Source organism: Canis aureus, chromosome 36 (assembly GCF_053574225.1).
Source record: "Canis aureus isolate CA01 chromosome 36, VMU_Caureus_v.1.0, whole genome shotgun sequence".
NCBI lineage: Eukaryota > Metazoa > Chordata > Mammalia > Carnivora > Canidae > Canis > Canis aureus.
In genome coordinates, this window is record NC_135646.1 from 5,775,268 (window position 1) to 5,787,995 (window position 12,728).

The window sequence follows — 12,728 nt, forward strand, 5'->3', positions numbered from 1 at the left end:
GCTTTTTCTCTCAAATCTTAAGAAAAAAAAAAAAAAAAGAATGCCTATGGCACTAGATCAGTGTTTCTTACATTGACACACTCCCTATGGAATATTGGTGGAGGAGGTACAATTTATGAGAATGCTAAAGATAGAATAGAATTTAAAGTATTTTGGTGATGGTAGATTATAGACTCCATAGAGATTATTTGGCCATTGCTAATTGTTTTGGTAATTTCATTACCTCTCCCATCCTAGCTTTTTTTTACCTGCAATACTGAGACAAAGAATAGAATTGAAGAACTCATTAAACAGATGTTTCTTGTTGGCTGTTATTTTGTTGTGAATTCTTTCCTTCTCTTTACCTGTGAATTTTTTTTACCCTATTTGTGTGAAAAGTTAGCCTAGCAGTAAAAAGGATGTGAACCCAGGGTACCAGGGTGGCTCAGTTGGCTAAGGGTCCAACTCTTGATTTCAGCTCAGGTCATGATCTCAGGGTCATGAAATTGAGCCCCATTTGAGGCTACACGCTGGTGTGGAGCCTGCTTAAGATGCTGTCTCCCTCCCCACGCCACTACCTCCTTACCCCCTTGCCTGTGGGCACGCTCTCTGTAAAAAGAAAAAGATGTGAACCTGACATGTCTATGCAAGGAACATCAGTCTTTTAGAGGTATTTTCTGGTTGAACAAAAAAGGATAGACCTAACAACAGAACAGTCACCAGCTCACAATCTCTTCCTCATCATGGGAAGAATTTTTTATGTTGGGGGGAAAATGGTTATTATACTGTTATGAAACACCTCAGTTATTACCTTTTTTAAAAAGTTCTTATTTAATTTTCAGTTAACATACAATGTAATATTAATTCAGGTGTAAAATTTAGTGATTCAACACTTACATAAAATACCCACTACTCATCACAACAAGTGTACTCCTTAATCCGCATCACCTATTTAACCTTTCTTCCTACCCAGCTCTCTTCTTGTAACCATCAGTTTGTTCTCTATAGTTAAGAGTCTGTTTTTTGGTTTTCCTCTCTCTTTTTTTCCTCTAGAATATTTGTTTTGTTTCTTAAATTCCACATGTGAGTAAAATCATACGGTATTTGTCTTTCTCTGACTGACTTATTTTGCTGAGCATTAGTACTCTGGCTCCATCCATATCATTGCAAATGGTCAATTAATGCCTTAACAGAAATCGGTTGATAGTCAATTAATTAGTATTCTGGGTCAGAGGTCACCAGAAGGTAGTTGGGGAAAAAGCTAAAGAAAGTTTATTTATGGAGATCTTTGTCCTATTGCTGCAATAGGTATAAAACTGAGTAGGTGATAGGACTGGTGTGATACCTAAAACTATATCACCATGGGCTCAGATTCATACTATCTTTTGACCTACAGTGAACTGAGATAACTGCTTTTAGCCTCTGCTCTCATTTTTGCATGCCTATTGGTGGGAGTGGGGAAAGGAACAAAAGGGGAGGGCTTACTGCTTTCATTAAGGCTGAAAATTGTACACACTACTTTGGTGCACATTGGCCAGAATTTGGTCGTGTTGTTATATCAAATTAATGAGAAACTGGGAAATATGCCTGGCCTATCCCAAATCCTATTATGGCAGAAGGATAGAGCAGTTATTTGGGGACAACTTAACAGTCTACTATAGTTTACCTCTCTAGCCATAGAAGTATACCTGTTCATCATTCTTCCCATATGTTTAGTCATTATATCCAGTTCAGAGTCCAGGATCTCTGGGTGATGTGTAGTTCTCTCTATAAGATCATAGTGTGCATATTACCATGTTCCTCATAGTCTGATACCTAAAAGGCAAGTTAATCTGTTTTCCCCACTCCCATTTCCATGCATACATCATTATACATTGCTGGCATAGGATAACCACAATAAAAATTTCCATTTAGAAAAGGCAGGAATAGGAAACTTAACGAGTTGCTGTTCTATTGCAGCAATAAAATCTTTGTAGGCAGAAGTTGTGAAGACAGTGAAGGCAGTAGAGTAAGTTCTTGGTTAGCCCATATCGCAGTCTCTCTTCTATCCTCTGGGAGAAACTCCCTTCCCCACTATACTTCATTTGACTCCTGACTTTGTCCTCTGGTAGATTTCCTTTGCCTGTTATCTTTCAAGGGCATAGATGAATTAGGTTTTGAAGACTCTGTTCTTCCTTGGGGCTATTATGCAGCTTTTGTAGCCTGCTTCATGCTGATCAAGTTCTGGGAGTTTAGAAGTATCCAGAAATCTAGGAGTTTTAGAAGTCTAGAAGTTTCTTTAAAGCTACAACAAGCAGGATTTTATAGGCTTGAGAAAGAATTCAGGCCATTATTTTTGTTGTTTGGATTTTTTGTTTTAATAAACTCTTAAGTTTTGAAATAATTTTAGATTTACAGAAAAGTTGCAAAGACAATATAGAATGTTCCTCTGTACCCTTACCCAGTTTCCCTTAATATTAACATACAGTTGTTTTTTCCCAAGCTACTTCCTCAGTTACCTCCTAACGTTGCCTCAGTTTGAGTATCAGAAGGAATTGGATTTTTTTGGTCTCGTATGGTCTCATTACCAGGCAATTTCAATTCTAGGCCATTGGCACAGAGAGCTGTATTCTTTTTCATCTTTGATTGTAAGGTGGCTAGCCCTTGCCTGAATTTATCTGTCTTGAATAGGGCCTTGCTGAAACACAGACCAGTGTTCATATTGTCTCAATCTTTTAGAGCTATAGGTTGAGTAAGTATGCAGTCTGCTTTCAAAGACATTACAGATGACAGGCTTTGGGTTTGTTTTGTTTTGTTTTTTTTAAGATTTATTTTAGAGTGCGTACATGCATGCATGAAGTTGAGGGAGGGGCAGAGGGAGATATTTTCAAGCAGACTCCCCAATGAGTGCAGAGCCTGATGTGGGGCTTGATCCTGAGATCATGACTTAAGCCGAAACCAAGATTCGGACACTCGACCGACTGAGCCATCCAGGTGCCCCTGCAGATAACAAGATATAAATATCTTGCTGAGATATAACAATCGTTACCAGCTTTCTAATCTGTAATATTGGAGCCCTTACTCTCTACCTTACTACTGTAGGTAGTGCAATATATTTTAGATTTGTTATGATAGCACCCCACTTCTAGTAACAAAATTTGTGGGTTCAGGGTCCAGTTGTAGGAAATAAAATTCACTTTAGCTAGTTTACACACAAAAATGTTTGCCTTCAGAGAGTATGAAATAACCAGAATCATTAGGAAACCTGAAAATACAGGCTATAGGTTAAGCTTTCAGGATGATTTTGAGAACTATGCCACAGATCAGGTCACCAAAGATGCTCCTGGCTATTGTCAAATCTTTTTTTTTTTTTTTTTAAGATTTTATTTATTCATGAGAGACCCAGAGAAAGAGAGGCAGAGACATAGGCAGAGGGAAAAGCAGGCTCCATACAGGGAGCCCGATAAGGGACTCAATCCCGGGACTCCAGGATCACGCCCTCAGCTGAAGTCAGACTCTCAACCACTGAGCCACCCAGGTGTCTCTATTGCCAAATCTAATAGCTGAATTGGAAGCTGTCATCTCTGGAACCATGCTGACACTACCAAGATTAGAAATCTCTACAGAAAAACCAGACACTTCCAAAATGGTTTTTGCCATCACAATAGAACACATGATCTTTGTCTTACTTCCACTTTGCAGATCTTATACAATTCTATGTAATTACCTTATCTTGATTCACATCCTGAACACTTAACTAGGAAATGTAGTTTTTTAGCTTTCTGGCTTTTATAGGACAGATATGCTAAACGGTGGTTGTAATAAACAATTGCATGCCAGTTCACCATATTCACCACACTTTGGGGTCATCTCACTTTTCCCACTTAGAATTCTGTCTGGTGAGCCCTAAGTTTCTGATCTTTGTTCTGGGCTAATAATACTTTTTACAATATCACAGTTAGATTTTTTGAAGTTTAAGTTTCTTAGAAGACTGTAGATTAATATACTTGAAAAGTGACTTGTTAAGAAAGTGCCCATAAGAGAGACCAGAGTGAGGAAAATAGGACAGGGACGGGAGGAAGCCAACCAAGGGTGTGATCTCTGTGGGAGAGTAGGCTTTATCTTGATCCAGCAAGGGACTCTGGGTCTGTTCCAAATTGAAGTAAGGAAGTTGGGCTTTTGTGTTCTCATACTGTACAGTCTTTGGTTCTGTGGCTCTGCCCAGATGGACAGAATATGTTAAGTAGCCCAAAGGCAGTCCTCTGAAGAAGAACTGCAGGTGCTAACTGTTGAAAACACATTTTGGAGGTGTAACACGAAGGGATCGGAGGGGCTCTATTGGAGCATTACTTATTAAATTCATTCCATGTTATCACAGATTCTTCACATTGATACTGCCCAATATCTGGATGAAAATCTTACAAAAGGAGAGTTAAAGGGATGAGCTATAGTCCTTTTTGTCCTTATTGGTATAGATAGCCCTGAGGCTATAACTGATACTATCATCTTTTTCTTCTACCATCTGTTCTAGGTTTACTGCATTCTTCACTAATACTTCTGCTGGTCTTGGTGATTTGCCTAGTGATATGACTAAGATCTGCATCCCTGTGGGGATGAGCCCCCTGGTCACTCTGTGCTTGTGCAGGCCATGGTTGGTGAGATTGCCCATTCGTAGTTAAAACTGAACATGATAGCACTAGGAGAGTCCCTAGTGTGCTCCTATTATTCCAAACATATTCCTGCCCTCATTATATAGCTATAGCATCAACCCTACCTCCTTATAATAATCAAACCAGTTACTCCTGCTAGTATAGCATTTCCTTTCTTTGCCTGATGCTCTGCCAACATGAGGAGCCCAAAATGAGTAACAGCCATAGCTTTAGATTAAATGGGATTCTTACTATTCCCACGGGTGAAAAAGTTCCCCCTGTGGGGGAACCAGGACCTGATTTTTTAATGTCTCTGTAGTGGAGTTCTCTGGTGAACATTAATATGTGAAAAAGATCTTCACCCTTTATATACATTTCCTTATGGCTATTCATTTATCTCTTCATAAATCATTTCTCCCTGATCTTCCAGGCCTGTTATTTGCAGGCTCCTGACTATCCATGCAAACAGTTTGCCACTATTTAGGAATCCATAGCCCACTCCTTTCTCCACACAGAGTGGTGAATGAAATACACCTCTCAAACTCTGCACAGTAGAGGATTTCCTTTTACCATCCCCTTTTTGGGCAGTCCAGTAATGGCTCTCTAGTGCAACAACACTTCATTTTCATTTTCTAGCAAGATACTGAGATGATCTATCCATGAATCGAGCCAGGTTTTTTTTTTCCTTCTTTCATTGGTTATAGGGAGTACTCATAAAGCCTGTTCTTGTTATCTATTCCTGTTTATGTAGAACTCATCCTAGGTATACCACTTCCATTTTTCTAAGGATTACTCCTCTTATCTTCCTGATCTTACGACTTCAGGAGTATGATAGCACCCAGCTCATGTTGGCGAGCTCTGGTTGATGACCCGTAGTCAGATATTCAGTCTTTAGTAATATGCCAGGAGTAGTATGTGATACTTCCTAAGGAATATATACTTTTTTTTTTTTTTGCTGCAGATAGCATGGTCTTACTCTCAATTCCTAAAGAGCTGGGCTGCAACTGATGATTTTGTTTTTTTGTTTTTTTTAATTTTTTTTATTTATGATAGTCACACACAGAGAGAGAGAGGCAGAGACATAGGCAGAGGGAGAAGCAGGCTCCATGCACCGGGAGCCCGACGTGGGATTCGATCCTGGGTCTCCAGGATCGCGCCCTGGGCCAAAGGCAGGCGCTAAACCGCTGCGCCACCCAGGGATCCCGCAACTGATGATTTTGATCCAATCACTTTGGATGAGTGATTCCTCATGGTGTCTTTGTGTTTAAGTTGATGGTTGGCTCAGCTGAATCTATCATATTCTCTCTTGAGTGGATCAGTACTCATAGCAACAATCAAACAGTTCTATAGTCTTTATGATTATTATTCTATATCATTTGTATCAGTTATCTGTTGACCACTCCAAAATGTAGTGTCTTAAAATAGTAGCTATTATCGCCTATGAGTTAATGGCGACTTGAGTGGTTCTGCTTATCTGGGCTGGAATTGGCTGATTGTGGCTGAGTACTCTCATTTTGTCACACATCCATGGTCATTTGGTGAGTTGGCTAGTAGTTGGTTGGTCCAGAATGGCCTTACCCATATTGGCTGCCTAGTAGTTGGGTGATCAGAATGATTGGGCCGTGTGTCTTTCATCATCTAACAAGTTAGCCTGGAGTTACTCACAAAGCAATGTCAGGGTTCCAAGAGAGTAAACATAAATCTGCAAAGTGCTTTTAGCCTTACAATCAGAAGTTACAAACTCTTAATATCTGTTGCAATCTTTTGGGGAAAGAAATCACAAAGCCATCCCATTAAGGAATAGGAAAATAGATTAGACTGGATTTCTTGACAGGGACAAGGAAAGGAATAATTTGGGACATATTTTTAAACTTTATTGAAGGACATATTTACATATTATAAAATTCACTTTTTAAAAAATGTACAATTCAGTAATTTTGGGTAGATTGATTAAGTTGTGCAACATCACCATAATCTAGTTTTAGAACATTTCTGTAACTCCAGTAAGATCCATTTTGTGATCTACCACATTTCTTGCATGCTAGAGATATCGCATGAGCCATGTTCTCTTCTAATTTATTCCATCCCAATTCACTACAGATGAAAAATTGTAGTAATTGTAAAATATAAGGTCCTAGAGGGATTTTCACCAGTAGTAGGATTTCTGTTACCATTGCCAAATAAATGGTCCAATTCCAGAATCCTGTGCTTAGAAGTATGCTTCCTAGGCCCATTTCTACAACCAGCTGTTGTAGATCAAGTTCTCTAGAAGCAGACCCTGAAATGGTGGTTTGTGTGATTATTTAAGAAAGTACTCCCAGAGGATAACAGGAAAGGAGTAGGGAAAGCAAGTCAGTCAGTGAGTATAGGAATTGAAGCCTGAATGTGATCTCAGACAAAAATCAAGCAGAGGTTAGGCTTCATCCTAATTACAAAGAGGAAATGAGGGATCCCTGGGTGGCGCAGCGGTTTGGCGCCTGCCTTTGGCTCGGGGCACGATCCTGGAGGCCTGGGATCGAGTCCCACGTCGGGCTCCCTGCATGGAGCCTGCTTCTCCCTCTGCCTGTGTATCTGCCTCTCTGTCTCTCTCTGTGTAACTATCATGAATAAATAAATAAAATCTTTAAAAAAAAAAAAAAAACAAAGAGGAAATGATGTTATATAACCATTTTTAAAAAGTTTTTTCACTTTAAAGTTGTTCTCATCCAAGGCAAGGGAAATGGGCTTGGGCTTCTTGACCTTACTTGTGACTCTCAGAGTGCAGGTAAAGGAACTCTAGTAGCTTGAGGACAATCTGTGGAAAAGAGCCCTGGGTATGGCTGTCAAAAACAAACCTAAATTGGTGTGGAAGAGAGGACACAAAAGTGGGGTCAGAGTGAGTCTGGGTAGAGTATCTGCATTATCTGCTATATGCATGATGGGTCTCCTAAAATAAGCACTATTAATCAAAGCATGAGTGTATTTCTGAGTGATCCTGCTCCACTTGTATAGGTTTAGGTATTTGGGAGTAATACATGGGGGAAATGTGACTTAAGGAATTTTAACTACATGTGAAATGTAAATATTCTGAAATGATAACTACTTAAAATTAAGAACTGTGTCTTTATATACCTATGCATATATTGAATTAAATTATTAACTGTAGGAACAACAAGGCTATGACAGATCCCTCCAGAAAGTATTTAACCAGCAGTAGAGAGAAGCAGCTGAGTTTGAAACAGTCAGAAGAGAATAGGACATCAGGTAAGTATTTGGTCTTCATATAAGATAATCATTTATTATATGACATACTGTATTAAGACTAGAAATAAAAATTGAAACTGGGATTATCTCTATATTATTCAGGAATATTGCATGATTCAGTACTAGTTATTGGGTGCCAATTTGTATCCAGTACTTGCCTGAAGTATTAGAAATGTAAAGGAACTTTATTCTATTAGCAAAAAATTTACCTTTACTTTCTTTCCTAATTAACTACCTAAAATTAAACTTTTTCATTGTCAAAGTACCTGGACCATAAAATGAATCCAAGGAGTTAAAGTGGTTAAAACTGAATCTTATCAGTGTTGCTACATGTTAGAAGTTCCAGAACATCTTGGAATTATTGCCCTAAAGCAGTTGTTTAAGCTCAGCTTGTACCCTGTTTTTACAAAAACTAAAAGACTGTCCACGAATTGATAGGAATGTTTGCACATTTAACATATCTCTCTGATCCTCCTTAGAGACTCCACTATGTAGTATTAATTTAAATATTATATCAGGTGGAAATTAAATTGAAGCAAGCTAAAATATGGCATGATTTTGAGAGGTTAAGAGAATTCATTTGATTAGGACTCTAGAAACATTTTTCTTTTAGTGGTTCAGGATTGTGATATTCTTCTACAGAAAAAAGTATCTAATAAAATTCATACCTCTGAAATAATAATATATTATGTAAACTGCACTTACTGGTTTTCACCTTTTATAGTCAACCTATAGATAGAAAACAGAATGCTTAAGTATTTTGTTAAGCCAAAAAAAAGTCTTTTGCCCGAGAATTGGGTAATATAAATGAGAAATTTCTAATTTTTCATAATAGAGGTAACTGATGCTGTTTATAATGAAATAAATTGAGAAATAGAAACATTATCTAACATTATAAAGGAAGTGAGGAAAAGTTTTAAAAAGTGGTTAAGAAATTAGTAGCAAAATTTGTAGAGCTTTTGGACAGGAGAGTATTTGCTGTCCTAAACAACCTTTCCACAGTGTTTGATCTTCTAACATGAATATATATTACTTTGATGAAAAGAAAGGGGGAAAAGAGTTAAATATAAACAGGCCTAATGCATAATTTTATTACTAAATCAACTTGAATGGTTGATTTAAGAATTAAATTTTTCCTGTTTGGTTTTTTTTAGGGCTTTTACCTTTACAGTCATCATCCTTTTATGGCAGCAGAACTGGATCCAAGGACTACTCCTCTGGTAGCACTAACTTAGACAGGTATGGGTTGGTAATAGACCTTGTGAAGAGCTTGAGGTGCTTTCTTCTTCAGAATATTGAATGATGGGGTCAGCTGTGCATTATGCACTAAGTGAATACCCTAATTTAAAATAATGAAACTGATGAGAATCATAGATTCATGACATTTTAGTAAAACAGCACTCTGGAAATGTTTTAGTTTTCAGATGCTTTTTCTTTTTCTTTCTCTTTTTTTTTTTTTTTTTTTTTTTAACATTTTTCAACAAATTAATAAACTGAGGTCTAGGTACTGAGGCCACAGGTTGTTGACTGGGAATGCGCTTAGATTCTAAACAGTGTATTCTCCATCATGCCAAGCAGTGAACATATTAAGATCTCTTCTGAGGCATTTTAAATTGCCTTTATTGCCTGTGTATTTGTTAAGCTACTACCAAAAGTTAAGACATTTGCTTTAAAAAACAAGTTGCAGGAGATGCCTGGGTGGCTCAGTGGTTGAACATCTGCTTTCAGCTCAGTGCATGATCTTGGGGTCCTGGATCGAGTCCCATATTGGGCTCCCCACAGGGAGTCTGCTGCTCCCTCTGCCTATATCTCTGCCTCTCTCTCTGTGTCTCTCATGAATAAATAAATTCTTTAAAAATAAAAGCTTACACATTAGTATTTTTTATTGGGAAAGGCTAGTCAGAAATTTAGTTGCTGATCCTATAGATACAGATTAAATTTTTTTGAGATTTACTGAATATAAATATATGAGACAACTGCTAAGTACTTGTGGAGAAGGCATGATCTTGGAATGTAGCCTGGAGGGGTAGTGGTAAATGTAAAAAAGTAAGTGTAATGGTGGTGTATAAAGATATCCTATGTAATGACCTATTAAGTAATATTTTGGTTTTTTAGTAGAATTTAATTCAGAGTGGTAAAAAAAAAAAATCTTAATTATTGATAAAATGAGATGAAGTAAAGAATTTGATATTGTATTTTTAGATATTTTCCTGTTTGGTTTCTTTAGGGCTTTTACCTTTACACTCATCATCCTTTTATGGCAGCAGAACTGGATCCAAGGACTACTCCTTGGGTGGTATTTCAAACACTTTATGACTGCAGCGGTGACTAAGTTATTTGAATTTAGGAGAGAGACATATATCTGCTTATTAGAAGAATCTTAAAGGAGTCTAGGTTTTTAAAAAACTTAAATTTAGTTATATAGTACAAATTTCTTCTCAGAATAACAGAATTCATTGTATATAGGAATGGCTGAAGAAAGAAATTTTCTTTAATGCAAAACTGCATTCAGAGATGAAGTGAAAATTTCCAAATCAGTGAGAAAAAACTAATATTGAGAAAGACTAAAGTTGTAGACGCAATGGAAAACACAGACTAGAGCCAAGTATTTAGTATTTAGGTTTGAGTCTTCAAAGCCTAATCTCATACTTAGGAACTGAATATGACCCCAGGCCAGAATTTAGTTTCTTATATGAAGCTGCATATCTAGAACTGTTCTCTGTGGTAATAAACCAAGGTAAAACACTTCTGTAGAATTACCTGTGTTTAGAACCATAAATGTGCTGCTTGCCTGATGCTTCTCGAGCAGAGAGCAAATACACAGAAATGGGAATTTCAGTGACTGACATCTGTGTTACCTGCATAGGGGCAAGAATTCTGAACCTCTAATGTAAAGTCCCATGCAGATTAGAGGTCGGTAACTGAAGCAACTACTAAACATGTCAAGAACAACTGATTGTGGAATGCAGCACAGAGAAAAGGTGGCAAATGTGAAATGAAGAGGCTTATGTTGAGCTCCATTGTCTGATCTTCCATGTCTTTTTTTAAAGATATATTTATTTTAGAGAAGGCATGTGAACGGGTGGTGAGGGGGAGAGGCAGAAGGAGAAGGGAGGGAGATAATTTTTTTTTTTTTTAAAGATTTTATTCATTCATGAGAGACAGAGAAAGAGAGGCAGAGACATAGGCTGAGGGAGAGGCAGGCTTCTCACAAGAAGCCTGATGTGGAACTTGATCCCAGGACCCCGGGATTACACCCTGAGCCAAAGGCAGAGACTCTCAGCTGCTGAGCCACCCAGGCATCCGGGAGGTAAATAATCTTAAACAGAATCTGCACCAAACGCCTAGGTCAGTGTGGGACTTGGTCTCTCAACTCTGAGATGATGACCTGAGCCGAGACCAAGAGTCAGATGCTTAACCAATTAAGCCACCAGGGCACCCCCATCCTCCATGTCTTAGTAGTATTTTGGAGAAAATAAGACCAAGGAAAATAAAGACCAGGAATTTGTCAGAGAAATAATGGATGCAAATGATGAAAGTCCACAACCTTGAAAAGCTTCAACAAATGCCAAACAGCAGATACAAAACAAAAAAATCGACATTGTACGTGAAATTTTAAAAGCTACTTGAAGGAAAATATGTCATTTAAAAACGGAAAAGAGATGACAACAATAGAAACAGAAGATACTGGAGTAATAGCATCAAAGAATTCTGTATTAGAGAATTCTAATTAAATTATAAATCAATTATAAATAAGATTATAATTATATATAAAATTATATAAAATATAAATAAATTATAATTTAAAATGCAGACAAATGCTGTTTTTAGATACAGAGATGATTTATTCTGCAAGAAGCAAACTGAACCAAGGAAGGAGTGAAAATATCTGTGAGCAGAATTATAGAAGCATATATAAAAATCTAAATACTTTCAAAATCCTTCTGTATAATTAATAAGTGCATATGGTGGAAATTTCAGAAGTTACAAGGTGCATACAGTGGAAAGTAAATCTCCCTTTCTTTTCTGATTCCTAGTTGTTTATCTTTCCAGAGGCAGCTATTATGACTAATAGCCACTTAGGGTTATTCTGTACATCTGAATGGTTCGATAGTTTTTTATAAAATGAGGATACAATAGGATTGAAAGCAAAAAAAATTACTAGACAATAAGAAATAGAGAAGTGGGGAAGAGTGTAGGGAAATTAAACATTTTAAGTTCCTTTTGAGGACTTAAATTGCATGTATTAAAGAGTTAAAGATGACTTCCACTTCTGGCCAAAATGGAATAAGGACCAAATTTGCCCTCCTTCATGAAACAACTGAGGACCTGGACAAAATACATGAAACATTAATGGATCTCAGGACATTGGACATGAGGCAGTGAAGGACAGAGATCCATGAGAGATGGGAAACAAATGAAATTAATTTGATGACTGCTCCAGCTTGCTTCCTGGAGAAAGTTCCCAGGCTGCCACACAGGAGAGGGAACCAAGCAGAGCCCTGTTGCTCTTCCTGAGTTGAGGAAGTGGAGCTAGGAGTCCTGGAAGGTCAAGGCATCTGGAACTCTCAGAACAGAGACCAGAGGGGATAACGGCACAGAGAAAGAACTGCAGAGATCTGCAGAGGGTCCCCCTGGGTATTCAGTTGACTTCTGATCAACATATGCAGGTAAGTAAACTAGCCAAGGCCTGGGACGGAATCACCCACAGGATCTAAGTGAATAATACTTGGGAGTTCACATAAAGCCAGGCATCATTCTTGTTCCTAATAGTAGGCATTTGCACACTAAGAAAGGTCATACCTCATTAGTAAGGAGATCTATCCCTGGACTAACTGCTGCTCAGTTTTCACATAACCTTAAAAGCAAGACCCCAAA

General features: G+C 37.8%; 1 protein-coding gene across 5 annotated transcripts in view; it reads left to right on the forward strand.

Annotated features, from left to right (window-relative positions):
• The window catches only part of USP37 (ubiquitin specific peptidase 37), a 96,013-nt gene that overhangs the window by 22,412 nt on the left and 60,873 nt on the right, over positions 1 to 12,728 (forward strand). For all 5 annotated transcript variants that reach the window (XM_077885600.1, XM_077885597.1, XM_077885599.1 and 2 more), the window contains 2 exons: positions 7,753 to 7,850; positions 9,005 to 9,089. In XM_077885600.1, the coding sequence (XP_077741726.1) occupies positions 7,753 to 7,850; positions 9,005 to 9,089 (183 nt within the window). The remainder of the gene's footprint in view (positions 1 to 7,752; positions 7,851 to 9,004; positions 9,090 to 12,728) is intronic.